This window comes from Accipiter gentilis, chromosome 4 (assembly GCF_929443795.1).
Source record: "Accipiter gentilis chromosome 4, bAccGen1.1, whole genome shotgun sequence".
Classification (NCBI taxonomy): domain Eukaryota; kingdom Metazoa; phylum Chordata; class Aves; order Accipitriformes; family Accipitridae; genus Astur; species Astur gentilis.
In genome coordinates, this window is record NC_064883.1 from 14,426,341 (window position 1) to 14,440,980 (window position 14,640).

At 35.5% G+C, this 14,640-nt stretch overlaps 1 protein-coding gene across 1 annotated transcript in view; it reads right to left on the bottom strand.

Annotated features, from left to right (window-relative positions):
• Nucleotides 1-1,164: 1,164 nt before the first annotated feature.
• Nucleotides 1,165-14,640, bottom strand: part of AHR (aryl hydrocarbon receptor) — a 65,429-nt gene continuing 51,953 nt past the window's right edge. The window contains exons 7-11 of the mRNA XM_049798400.1: nt 13,834-14,036; nt 12,023-12,132; nt 10,376-10,517; nt 8,285-9,551; nt 1,165-4,264 (exon numbers count right to left, since the gene is read on the bottom strand). Coding sequence (XP_049654357.1) covers nt 4,109-4,264; nt 8,285-9,551; nt 10,376-10,517; nt 12,023-12,132; nt 13,834-14,036 — 1,878 coding nt within the window. The 3' untranslated portion in view covers nt 1,165-4,108. The remainder of the gene's footprint in view (nt 4,265-8,284; nt 9,552-10,375; nt 10,518-12,022; nt 12,133-13,833; nt 14,037-14,640) is intronic.

Consider the following 14,640-nt stretch of genomic DNA (forward strand, 5'->3'; position numbering starts at 1 on the left):
TCTAGTATTACTTATTTAGCAATAGAAGTGTCAGCTTGCAGAGAAGGATGCCTAGGCAGAAAGGTAAGAAGGCAGGAAGATAATTTGTCAACTTAATCAATGGACAGAATAAAAATATTAAAAGTGGAATCAGGCTCTTATTCTAGCTAGTAACTTTAACTGAACTTACTAAGCTAGTTCTCAGGTGAACAAAATCAACAGAGATTAAAACAGCTCCTAGTTTAAGTGTATGAGTGGGAAACGTGGCTCCTCACTAGGAAAATGCATCTCCAAGGAGCTATTTGGGAAAGCCTTCCTCTGACCGAGCCTTGAGTAAGATAATTACTTCCACCAACAAACTGCCTGAGCTTATGACGCAGTGGCCTATGGCAGGTTAGGTGCCACCATGGTTGTTAACTTTCACATTGAATTAGAAATAGAAGAGGAATTTCGTAAATCAAAGAAAATGGCTTAGCCCAGAAGAAAGTATCTCCTTCCTTCAAACAAAACTGGACAGTGAGGTCTTGCACTTCTGGGAACAGGTTGATAAGTGGCTTGATGGTAATCCTTTTAACAAATGCAACAGACTACAAAAAAGGATGGTTGTGTTGCTTATATTATTGTCTGATTATTTCCAGATGTTACTTCATAGATTTGCAGCCTTGTTGAATTACTCTTGCATCTTAGCTTGTCTTTTTGTGCTAAGCAAGAAGAGTAAACAAGAGGACCTACATACAGAGTTCATAGCCTAGTACCGATTCCGGATAAGACATGTGTCTTCATACCTTATAAGATAATAGTGTAGCTGAAAACAATTAAGTTCTTGCCCATCATGTCACTAAACCAAAGAACTATTATAAGTTTGGTAAACTGCATAGGGAATTACAGTGAAACATTTGATTCTGCATTACAACTGATTTTAAAAGATTATCATGCAAAGCCAATATAGCACACAGGAAACAGTAATATCAGTAATTAGAAATAAACTAAAAGAATTGTTTTCTTAACTTAAAATCACTATTTATGAAACACCAATAAACCGTAAATAGGTTACCAATGGCCAGCTACAAATCTCAAAGGAGAAAATGCTTCTTATTTTCAGCAGCATCTATGCAGAAATCTATTCCTCAGCTGTGGAATTTACTGTCACTAAGCAATAAATATAGAAGCCTTCCAACTGCTAAATGTGGCTTACTATTTACAAAGTTTATTTATAAACTCATTTTCATGCAGGTATAAAATACTAATTCCATGGACAAATACACATTTGTTCACCACTCTAAATTATATACATTGTATTTGCATCTAATATTCAGAGAAGTGCAAAGTCCACAGTGACGTAAATAACAACTTTTGTAAACTATTAGATGACGAGCTCTCAAAAGATATTAGTAACTGTATGATAATGTATTTTTTTGTATACTGCTGAAATCAAACATTTTTGCAGTAAAAGAACATACATTTCAGCTACATTCAAGTGATTATTTTATTACCATATATTATGTCTTACAAACTTTATTGGAGATGAGCAAGAGCGCAACAAAACCATACCTTAACGCAAAAGGTATATTGCATGGTATGTGCAGGCATAGCAAAGGAGAGGTAAGAACTGGAAAGAAAAACAAGCTAAGAAAACTTGTACAAAAATGGATAGTAATACTGACTAACACTGGGATATAATCTTACTTATAACAGACCTGAAGGGCTAATAGAGATCCAATTCAGAAACATCTGTGCACTGTAGCTACAGTTTGGTGCAGATCAAGAGTGCACTAATACAGTCAATGTTGTACGCATAAGATAATGCACAAAATACGCTGATATGCATATAAACAACTAATTTGTTTACAGTAAGTAGGGCAGCACAGTTGTAGTACTGCATCCTTGGCACTTAGTGATAGGACAACATGTATTTGGTTTAACTAAATTAATAAACAGGATATATACTGGTTTGTAAGATGTAAAACATACATTATCCCTTTGAACCTTCTGGTTTTACAGCATTTTTCTAATTTTCAAGCTCAAATGCAAACATGATACACTAGCTAGAAATGGAAGACGTTTCAGATATTGGCTTAAAACAAGACCTTCAATAAAAAAAAAAGACAGAATCCATAAATTAATTCAAATGATATTAACTAAATCCGTAACTGATGTCTTGTGCTGAAAACAAAATCTGAAACGTTAAAAAACCCAAAACAACCTTGTAATAAAACCCAAAATGTCTTTATGGGCTTTTCCTGAACAGTAATTGCATCCTTAATGTCCCTTTCATATATGGTAATTTCACTTAAAAGAACTGCTGAAGTTATTCATCTGAAAAGTTGTAACTGAATTAGAAGTTTGGCCTAGCATATCATATCACACAGAATGAAAGAAAACATGCTCTTCTTCAAAGAAAGCATGTTTCAGCTATGAAAGGATTCCAATTTTAAGTGATTGTCTTTGTATTAAATAATATTAACATCTGTCTAGAGGGAGTCAATTTACTTTTGCCTGTTTTAAACAAACTGGCTAAATTGCCATTTTATATTACATATAACAAATGTACTAAAATTGTTCTTAACATATAATGATGTAACACTTTAACTGGTTTAAAATATTTTACAAAGACATTTTATTACATATGAACTATATAACACACAAGAGTATGAAATATTTTGAACATATACACATTTCTGTATTTTTCATGTAGATTATTATTTTGCACCAAACATTGGTGTCTGCAATTCTAACAATTCTCTCAGATAAAAACAAAACAAAACCCCAGAGTGTTTTCATGGATGTTGGGTTTTTTTCCTGAAAATAAAACCTATCACAAGGAGAATTTCTCTAATGACTTTTTTCTTTTCCCAATTTTATATTTTGCACAAAGCTTTTAAAATGTTCAACATACAGAGAAAGAATATCCACTCTGTACGTTGCAGTGCAATTTGCTAGGGATAAAGTTTAAACCAAAACTGACCCTTTCCCATTATGAACATTGAAAACTGCAGTCAAAGTAAACGTCAATACCAATTGCTATTGAGATTCCTTTCCCCCTTAAAATGCAATCCTTTTCAATATCCATTTTAATGAAAGTATTTGCATAGAGCAGCCTTGTATTATTTCTAAAGAACATTATGAGCGTTTTAACACAAGATAAGGCACATGTTTTTCAGCATTAATAATCTAAAACTAATCCTGAGGATCTGCTCCTCCCCCTCAGCAAAATCTGCTGTTTTAATATACCCTGTATTACCTGAAGAAAGCAGAAAAGCAGTACAGAATAAACCAAAACTCTTTAGCCAAACTAAATTCAGAGCATTAGTAACTCCTGTTAATAGTGTAACAAATCCACAGATAAAGAACTAAAGTCATTCTCTAAACAAATTCTCTTCGGGGGGAAAAAAAAATACAGCCAGTAGCACTGTAGATGTTAGATAAAAGTTCACATAATATGGATGACATTTATAGTGAGTTTTGCTAAAAATAAGCTCCCATCAGAAACAAGGTAGCTAAATTGTGAGGCACTTAAGGTTGACAAGAAAAGGAGGAATGCAAGGGGTCTGTTTCATAGAAAACCTGAAGTTGCATATCATATCCTTGTATTAAGCCTTCTATTAAAGTGCTAGAAATGGAGACTTAAAACAAAAGGATTTAAATATAAGTGATTAAAGAGCTTAGTATGCATTAAAATTAAGTGCTTTTGATTCTCATGAATTCAGAGCTTTTTAATAGTTTTTAAAAAATAAAGTCTGGAAATAATCCACATGTGAAATCATCTTCCCTGTGCCGTTGATGCTATTTGTAAAGTGCCCAATTGTTTTCTAAACGACAAAACCATTTGCCTTATCTTATGTTGTATAGCATGACATTGTAGTACATATGTAATCCATACTGCAATAACACAGTCAATCTGATGGAAAACAGCACAGGCATACTTATAGTCAGAAGTTTCAATTCCACCTGTCACTCTAAAAAGCCAGATCTTGGATTACATATCCACCAGTATATAGTGCAACCAACCTCATATTCTCAAAATGTAATTTAGCTGTTAAAGTCCAATGTTCAAAGATAGAATTATCAAGCTTTTCCTCAGAGCAGCCTGACGCCCAGACAAAATCACAGATGGAGCTCTAGGTCTGAATCACATAAATCCACTAGATGCCAAATCTGAGAAGGATCTGGGTTCTGTCGGATGATGAAGAGGCTGAAGATGTGCGGCAGTCTGTGTATTACTGATCACATCTAACTGAGAGGGATATGCTTCATTTACGTTTCCTCCATTGAAACCATTTTGGAACTGGCAGGAAAAAAGACAATATAAATGGTTAGTATGGGAAACCAATTTATTTATGAGTTTTTAAAAATCCTCCTAACGACACAGATTGGATGAAAACATCTTAAAATACAATGAGTAGCTTTAAAACTTTTTTTTTTTTTAATGATGAATGAGAGCAGTTAATTTGCATTAAAGTAGGGTCTGAATCATCAGTGAAACTTCCACTGACTTCAACATGGGTGAGTCCTACTTCTGGCTAGAGTAAAGAAACATCGCTATTACCTAAAGCATAATATAGTTTCCATTTGTAGAAAGTACAGTCTGACTGAGCACTCCTATTTTCCACATCCAGCTGTTACATTTTAAAAGCAACCTATTTACACATTTTCATGTCTGCAATGGGATCCAGACTTTACAGCTCTTCCAGGAATGCACATGCAGTCCCATTAGTAAGCTGAAGTGTACTGCATTCAATCTGCAAGCTGAGCTGTCACAGGGTGGGCTTTTTTGACAAACGGTCTTCATATTGACAACGCCAAGTACGAGCAATGAATGGCTTTCATCAGTCTTGACATAATTGTTCATAGCATTATTTTAATCATCTGATGTAATGCTTCCTGTCATGCTATGGAAAAGTCACTTTATCTACAAAATGCTCCATTCAGTCATGGAAAGAAAATACAACAAAGTATTTTAAACATTTCCATCATCTCTTCAGGAGTAGCTTATATTTTTAAGTACTCATTCATTCAAGGTTTGTCCTTAAAAACGTATTATACATTCATTCATTCATCAAAATATTCTGGGTTTTGGAAACTTCTTTGTTTTCCTTCTATGCAAACACTGAAATTTGACTAATTGTGCACAGTTCTTCTAAGTTTTTAACAAGACTATAGCCATGTGAATTATGTTTTTAATCAAAGTTGCCACACTTTTAAAGACAGCTACAATAACATAAGCTAGAATAACTTCTGACAGAAGCAGACTGTTTCAATATTCTTCATTAACAAGATGAGCACGCTCATTAAAACTTCTAAGAAAGTTCTCAACACAGAATCTAGTACTTCGGAAGGTCTCTCCTGCTTAATAAAGGAACATAGACCTTAAACAAGCAATCAAATTATCCAAGGCCTTTCTGCCCTTCTTCATCACTGAAAGTGTTTTTAGACTACATTGGCTATGATCCTACCACAATTACAAGTTAGACAGAAGGTCAAGGCAGATGACCACAATAGACCCTTCTGGCTTTCTAATCCCCTAGTCTTTTCATGTAGAAATCAATGGGAGTTAAAAGGCTGAGGAAAGGATAGCAATCATGGCTTGTCTAGCAACGTCTGTCCTCTCTCCAGGCTCCAACCGCTGATAGGGATGTCAGTGTGCTAAATCCAGCTACAAAGACTGCCCTACTTTGGTTTGGCTCTGTGAACGTGGGCTCAGACGGCAGTATCCTATCTGCTTAGTCGCAAGCTTACTGAAGTTACCAATTAGCAATAAAATCAAACCTTAAGTTTATTATCATAAGCAGTGATACATTCCCCCTATTTACAATAAAGAAATATCTATTATTTGCCACCATGGCTTTGGCATAGGTGATATTTTACAAGGTCACTTCAAGTGCAGCAGCTGTACTTCTGACTTACTAGTTCTCATGGGTTCACGTATTTTAAAGTTCGTAACTCCTCTGATACAGGAGTAAATAAAATCTCTGTAACATAAGCATATATAAATATAGGGTTATCTTTCTCTGGAGCAATGATCTTTCTAGGTGAAAAAATGTTTCTATGTTAAAACATTTCTCAGCAAAGCAGCTTTGGTTTTACATAGAGCCTTACTTTGCCTTCAATCTATAAAAATGTTCATTGGCAGATGTGACTAGAGGTCAAAACTGAGTACAGTCTGATACAAGAGATGATGGTTTTTTTCATGTGAGCATTATACAGCAGTATGGCCTGCAAAAGTCAATGCTATTTGGTTTAGGAACAAGCAGTCTCTTCCCATCCCCCACTGCACCCAGTTGGCATACATAATTTTTGGACTCACAAGGACTTCGAGATAGCGATCAGCTATCTACGATCGCTCTTTTACAAAAGGGGTTGGGGGAATAATCCTTCCTTATCTCATCAAGAAGCGTGTTGTTCCTTTTTTAAGCTCATTTGGACAAGTGTTCAGCAGTTCTCTTCTGAGGTAAACAGGAGCTAATGTGCACAACGGTAACATCAGTTCTACGCCAGGCTGCTGCTTATGCAATGCTATCCAGATCCACACAGCATAGGTGTACCATAGCAAGAGGGGCTGAATTTGCTTCTGAACAACCTAAGTAAGGGTAACTTTTCACAACGTGGCCTTTGTTCATTTTTTCAGGACAAGCAAGCTAAACTCAATATTACCATTGCCGCACAACATTCCAGTAAATATGAAGTAATAGACATATTCATTTATTGCATTCAGAGATGCTGTCATTCATTAGTCATTAAACTTTTTACAGATAGATGAGAAGAAAAAAGTAAGCATGAAAATAACAAAAAGGGGGCATAACAAAAACAATTAAGGCAACATAACAAAACAACCTACAAAATAAATGTGTTTGAAACCAACCATTAAAAAGAAAGAAATGGAATTGCTTATGCACCAGCTGTTCAAAACTGATGCACCACACCGGTATAGCTTTCATGAAAAGAATAATTCTATACTATTATAGGGATGAACTTGGATGACCCTGCAACTGCTTTGCAACCCTATTATCAAGCACTATGGAGGACTAATAACACTGACCACAGCCAGGCAACATACAGCCAAGCACTGTGCAAGCTTGTGCACTGCAGTTTGCCAAAGTCAATTCATGCTATTTCAGCCCTTGGGCACTCGGGCAGAAGCTATTCATCTTGCTGAACTGTCCTACATTTTTAGGTAAATTTCTGCAATTCTGCAATTATATTTTTTCCGCTAGTGAAGCAGTTTTGAAAAGGATATGTTCTGTATTTGCATTAAGCATACCGAAAAACTGGGTATGTTCTACTTGCATTCCTCACCTCTGTCTTGTGTAGGTTAAATGCTTATTAATACTTTAATTCTGTAAATGCTTATACATGTGCATAAGCATTTGTAGGATCAGTACTTTAGAACCTTAACTCATTGAGGTAAAAAAAAAAAAAAGAATTGCAGCTCTGTACTTGAGCAGCATTAACACAAATAACTGGTACAATTTAAAGTACTTCAACAAAGGTTATTCAGAATCAGGAACTACCTTAGTAATTGATTTTTTTTTTTATTTCTAAGTTAATTTTACCTATGAAGAACTGTGCTTAAAACTGTAGTCTATGCCACAGCCAGGCTCCTCTCTTCTCTGGCTTTTATTGTGCATTCTCCTTCGCACAATGTGAAAAAGGTCCAGCTTATCTGCTGTGAATATAATTTTTTCCTGCTCTTCTGTGTTCAGCAGAGATTTAGAGAACAAGCTGACTTTCACTTCAGGTAATATATAAAAACATTTTTGCAGTATCACTGTGTGTAGAAATGCAATAGTTTATAATATTTCATGCTATTTATGTGATATTATAATCTGATACTTTAAGCAATCCTAAAATCATCAGAGAAACTGAGCAGCTAGAGAACGCTAACATTTTAAAAACAAGATATTTTTCTGGATCCTTACAACATATTTCATGAAAATGAATGTGCCAGACAACATTACTGACATTTTTCCACTCCTCTAGAAAAGGTATATAAGCAAATTCCAAGCTTTTGACCAATCTGCTTTTCTTTTGCTCCTACTGGGAAAATTACTGGTAGGTACAACAGACTAGTTCACTCACTCTTGCTTTAATACTGCCAAAGAGAGCTACCAGGCTGCGGATACATGTACATAAAAACTTTACCAAATGCAACTGATGAATGAATAAAGCAAGGATATTCACACGCTGCTAACCCATCAATTTCAAACTCAGTGATTCAATTATGACAAACTCTGCATCCTGGTAGCCACCTAAAACACTGAAAACATGATTCAAAATGCAAGCAATGTAGCAATGCTGTTTACCTTACCTTGTCCAACAATGTTTGTTGACTTGCCGTCATAGGATCGTATTGCATTTGATCCACGCAGCTGGGCTGTGCTTCTTGTGTGCACTGGTACATAGAAACAGCGCCTGCATAGCATGTTTGAGGAGTTAGCATAACTGACTCAGAGTTTATCCCACACTCATGATTTTCAGGGACTTGCTGCAAACAACTGAGGAAATCCTCCAAGTTGGACGAAGCAGAATAGGTCGATCTGTCAAAACCTGCTACAGGGAAATCCATTTGAGCAAAATTAGAAAGCTGTGGCATCATCGCTGTGGGTTGCTTGTAAGGAATAAACTCTTGCCTACATGCATAAGGGGAAGTGTTTACTTCTGATTTGTAAGAGAACTCAGATGTAGTGGCATGCATGCCAGGGAATACATATTGCTGGGGCTGCTGCTGCGAGCAGCTAAGAGGCATGCTGGTGTCAGAGCTCCAATTTGTGAACATCCCATTGACTTGCATATGTTTCATCTTTTGACAGAGCTGCTGCTGCTGCTGTTGCTGCTCGATGAGCTGTTTCTGGTGCTGATGAAACTGATGTGGATCTAACTCTTGCTGTACCAAGCAACCTTCATTCTGGACCATGGGCTCCTGCTGGTTACAGCCGGAATATAAGAAGTCAGACTTATTTAAGGAATCCTGAACATAAGTCAGGATTTCATCCGTTATGTCAATGTCCCCAATATCATCCACACCAGCTAATTCAGTTTTAAAAAACTCCTCATCCTGCTGAATACACTTTAGGTCTTCAAAGTCAATACCCAGATTTTTCATGATGCTGTACAAATCGCTGGTTTTGTTATCTTGAAAGAGTGCTGCACTGTCTTCAGGAAGTGGAATAGTACTGTCCTGGGAACACTCCATTAGTTCCCGTTTGAGAACATTGTGATTTCCAGCAGGTAGGAGATTATCCGTCCAGCTGCTGCTAACACCACCACCACCCAGTTCATCCCTGCTGTCTGCAAAGAAGTTCCGCTCAAAGGAAAGTTTATGTGATGCTGGAGGGCAGAGATACACAGACTCATCTTGCCTTAACATGGCACCTAGGAGGGAGTTTGGATCCACAGAATCATTGTGTAGCGTTGCTTTGGCTCCTTTTCCCGTCGTGCTTTTATTCTTCAGCTGAGAGGGATCCACAAGGCTCGACATAGGGAAAGATACCTCATATAACACAGCCTCACCAGTGGCAAACATGAAGGGCAACTTCATGTTACGCTTCCGTAGATGTTCTGCCCCTTCTTCATCTCTGAAAATAAAACAGATATATAGCATAATACTGCAGTACTAAACAGTTACTGTAATCTTTTTGTCCCCTGGAATTAATATTAAAAAAATGAACTATTCTATTTGTAGGCATTTTTCAAATTCCTGGCTATTCCAGCTCAACTTGGCTGAGTTAAACCAAGAGGCAGATTATGAAATAAGGAGCTTATGACTGTAATACCACCTTTACATATTACATTTGTAATTAAATCTAGATAGCATACACCATTCTCTGTGCATTATGAGCTGAAATGAAAAAAGTGGGCTTTGCTCCATTTATTATGTTTTTCTTGGCATAGCAAGTAAATGAATACTTCAATACTGAAGTATCTCTTTTCCTCCATTTTACAGACTCCTTAGCAAAAATTATTTAACCTACATATGTTAACCTATGTATAATAATGCTGAATTCCATATTATGTTGAATTTAGTTCAGCACCATCAAGGGCTTATTTTCTTTATGTTATCTGTTGTTTCTTCTACACAACTGCAGTTGGATTTCTTAACTTTTGCTAACGGGGATACCGAGTTAAAATAGGTTGGATGGAATAACTTGGTGCTTGTACTGCTGCTCTTATTCTTTATATGAAATCAAAATATCTAAAGTTTTACACATAAAGGACTATGCCACATAAGTAGTGAAATATCAGAATTCTTTTCAGTGTTTGCTAGCAAACTGAAAGAGGTTTTCTTTTTGGAGTTCAGGATTTAAAGGGGGTTTGTTTAAAAATAATTTCTTTCTGAATATAAACAAGCTCAAAAGTTTTCAGTTTTTGAAGTATACTACTTTATATGATGATGACTTACGTAAGAGGTCTTTGCGTAGCAATGATGTAATCCGGTCTTCCATTTTTGTAGACAAGACGTGCATTTGCCTGTACCCAGGCCCATCTATTTTCTTTGGTTAGAAGCCTAAATACAGTCATTCCACTTTCACCTGTCTTCATCACTAGAGTTAAAAAGTAAGCATACCATTTACTGTCCAGTGAACAAAAATAGGAAAACCTGGCATGTCATGAAATAATCCCATTTGTAGAGCAATTTTACAAATCTCATGTCCTCAATCATCCATTGCTGTGTGGCACTAATGTATTCCTAGTGAAACAGGATGATCCATCACTTTAAGACGTCTACTTTAATTTACTGGTAAAATAAAAGCTAAAACTGCAAGCAATTGTAACACACCCACTACAGATTGGCAACATCCTATATTGAGCTTCATCCATTATTTCTGCAATAACAGAAATTAATACATACTAGAACATGTAAATGACAAAAGCCTAAGTGTCTTTTAGATCTGAAAAGTGACTATTAGTTAAGAAATTAGAAAACATATTAGGTCTGAATCCACTTCTTTCACATTTTGACTGGTTAATGCAGAGGTACTTCAAAATCCATTATTTTTCACTCACACTATTACTTCACTAGCAATGCTTGATAAAGATACTACATTTTTGTTGCACGTTGCTGAAGACACTGCATTTCTAGACAGAAAAATTAAATAAAAAAAAATATTAGGAAAGTTTAAGAATCCTAACCAAGAATAATCTTTGCTACAAGACCTCTTTTTTATCTTAGCATCAGAAATTGAGCAAAAACCAGTTTTAAGACAAAGTTTCAACCCAAAATTTCAAACCAAAGTTTCATTCCATTCTATTCTGGAAATATTTTCTTTCTTATTCTTTACCAAACAAACAAAACTATTGATAGGCAACAGTGACTAAGCTATACCTGAAACTGAAAACCTGCTTAATATAGGTTGAGAACTAATCTACTGAGAGGGGTTATCTAATTGTATATAAGGGGACAAAAGACAAAACAGTTTTTCAAGAGAATTCTGTAGAAAAGAAGCAGCACCAAAATATCCTGAAGATGCTTCTGTAACTTCCAAAGACAAATGTTACAGCTAACAAAAAAGTAGTCCACTAAACAGTTACATATCAGATAGCCAATACTTATTTCCTTAGCTTAAAACATAATATTTCTCTCCTTAAGTTGTTACTTAGACCAAATCAAGCTGCCAAGAATCAAAACCAGAAATGTATAGGACACTAGCATGCTAAATCAGAGATTAATTTTTGTTAAAAATCTTACACTCATATCAAAAGAAAAATGCTTTATTTAACTTCCTAACAGGAAAGCTATCTTTGAAATAGTCCCTTTGCCCAAAGGAAGTTGTAGAAATAGCAGAAGTTGGGTTGAGTGGAGAAGGAAGCGAGAAGAACAAGATGTGACAGAGACTGGACTATATAACCTAAAAGGGTCTAGATAGGAATATTAATTATTTCTTCATGCAGTATAAGTTTTTATATGGAGGGAAAGATCACACATAATGTATAGTGTTCTTTTTGTTAATGGCTACTTTTTTTTTTAAAGAGCACTTCATAGTATTTTTTCAGTATGAATAAACCCCATGCTTTGATTTTTCACCCTCTCTTAGGGAATGAAGCTTACTTCGGACATGATTTTCAGCACAATAAAGCATATCAGCTGCATGAACAAACTGGTATCCTGTTCCTCTCATACACAGCTCTGCTTCAGTGTATCCCAGGACAATCTTTCCTCTGGAACATAAAAACAAAAAATTGCAACCCTGATGATGAACCAACTCACAGAATGAATGCCAAGCAAGTTAATTATGGCTAGAACATTTCAGACACAAGTGCTAACTACATTTTGTTGCAATATTGATTCTATGCAGAAGCATGACAGTTCTAATAAAAACTACAGGTAACAAAATAAAATTTTTACTAGTCCCCCAAGTTGTCTTCAGTGACTAGGAATGGGTTCACAAAATTATTAGATCATTTAAAAAAAAAAAAAAAAGAGTATGTCTACAGTTCAGCTGGACTCTTAATTCCATACTTTTGAATATATTCACTTACAGCAGACTGCTCCCATTTGTTGCAATGAAAGACACTGTTTAGTCCTATTTCATAGCATTTACCTAGAGGTGCTTGCTTGTAGAATTAAGTAGGGGCTTAAACTTTAGTTTTCTAAAGCTTCTCACCTAAATTAGTATTTTTGGTAGCTTAAAATTCAAACCAGGGCGTATCTCAGAACTACATCCCTTTTACTATTGAGTGGTTTGGGACCCCTGAGTTTGCATTTAAGCTAAGATATGCCTCAGAGGAGTACTGGCAATAGAGTCGTATTTGACCCTGGTAGCTAGAATTAGAGTACTTTACTAGAGGTCAGGGAGATGAGGAACTTAACAGCATTTGTGTGAGCACTATGAGATACATGATAGAATGAAGTAGTCAAAAAGAGACTAAACCAGGATTTGGAACAAAGAAATGGAGATCCAAAGATGGGGGTGGGGGTAAAGTTAGGGATGCGGAACAATTACACAGAAGGGTAAAATGTGACAAAAATTGAAGGTTTCAAGTGAAGCATAAAAAAAAAAAAAAACCAAAACAGAGGAAAGAAAGGTTTGTGTTAACATTTTGTTAACTTTTACTTGTATCAGTTTATAGAACCCAAGAAAAACATTTTAGTTTATCAGTAAACAGAATACCAAACAATTTGACTCTACATATCCTATCGGTAGGCATGGAAATCCTTGAGAGATTCCACTGAAAATGAGTCTGAAAGCTGAAAGCATTATCAGTGAAAAATAGGAGGGAGGGAAGAAGAAGGAAGAAGGCCAGAAGCTCTTCTTTTGAGAAAGAAGCGTCTTAATGGGCTTCTTGCCATGTTGATGCATAGTTACATTATGCTGATCTAGTAATGCAATAGTGTTTCCATTTTTTACATAGGGAAAAGAATGGTTTGGAAATGGGTAAAAGTCATAGTATAAAAAAGGACTTCATTTGTTTATTCTGAAGTAAATAACATTTCCATTGTATTTTACATCTATTCGAACTGAAGGAGAAAAAAATACATGTAGAAAAAAATGAAACACTTGTTCTATCAGTTCTAAAACCAAATTTCAACCAGATTGAAACATTAAACTTCTTCCCTAATTCCTTAGTACTCTGTCTTTTGGGGGTTTTGTTTTGGTTTTGGGGGTTTTGGCTTTTCTTTGTTTTGGTTTGGTTCTTTATTGATTGAGAGTCAGAAAGCAATATGCCCTTTTAAGGAAGTACAGTATGACAATCCCATTTCTCTTTACCTACTAGCAGGGCTGAAGAGAAAAATCCTGAGTTCCTAAACAATCATCAGTATTGACAGAAACAGTAGCCAGCTTTATATTTCAAACACATACATGAAACCTATCTCATCAGCAAATTATTAGAATATTAATCAGAATAATTTACACTTACTTTGCATCACAGCCAGTAGGTGTGAAATCCAGTTTGTGTTTAGTTCTGAAAATGAAGTTTTTGGTTCGTATCTCAAGGATAGATGGTGGCTGCAGGGGAGTAGCTACTGCAAACAGAGCAAGCTGAGGAGACAATGTAGCACCATCCTTCCCTTTCTTGTTTTGTCCATGGAGAAACTTTAATCGTCCTTGAAAATTCATAGCCTTAGGATGAAGAAAAAAGTAATTGTTATATGTTGGAGATATTCAAGAGTAAGATATTTCTGTTGTTATAAAAAAAAAAAAAATGTTTGTTTTTTAAGACCCATCAGATTCAAGCTTTGTAGCATGCCACACACAAAACTTAGCTAACAAGTACAGAATACTGTTGTTATACCCCTGAGCATGTCACTCCGAGATATACTAATAAACTCACTGGAAAAAGAACTAATGGGAAGGTTGTTTTGTAAAACAAACCCCAAATGTGTAATAGCAAATGCCAACTGGATCTTCTAAAACTCTAGTGAATGTGGCATTAAACATACGTACAATTAATATAACATTATTTCTCTTCCATTTCTGTCAGTCATTAGCATAAGTTATGCAAATATGTACAATTGCAAAATCCTATATAATCAACTCTATTTGTAAGAAGTCACCTAGAGGGTGATAAACTTGTATTAATTCTAAAATCTACAGCATTGACAAACAAAAAATAAATGTATTAAAAAGAGCAAGCACAGACTTTCCCAAGTAAAGGAAAACTATGGTTCTGTTAATTATGACTTATTGCATCTCAAGATACCCAACAGAAAATAATCTTTGTAAT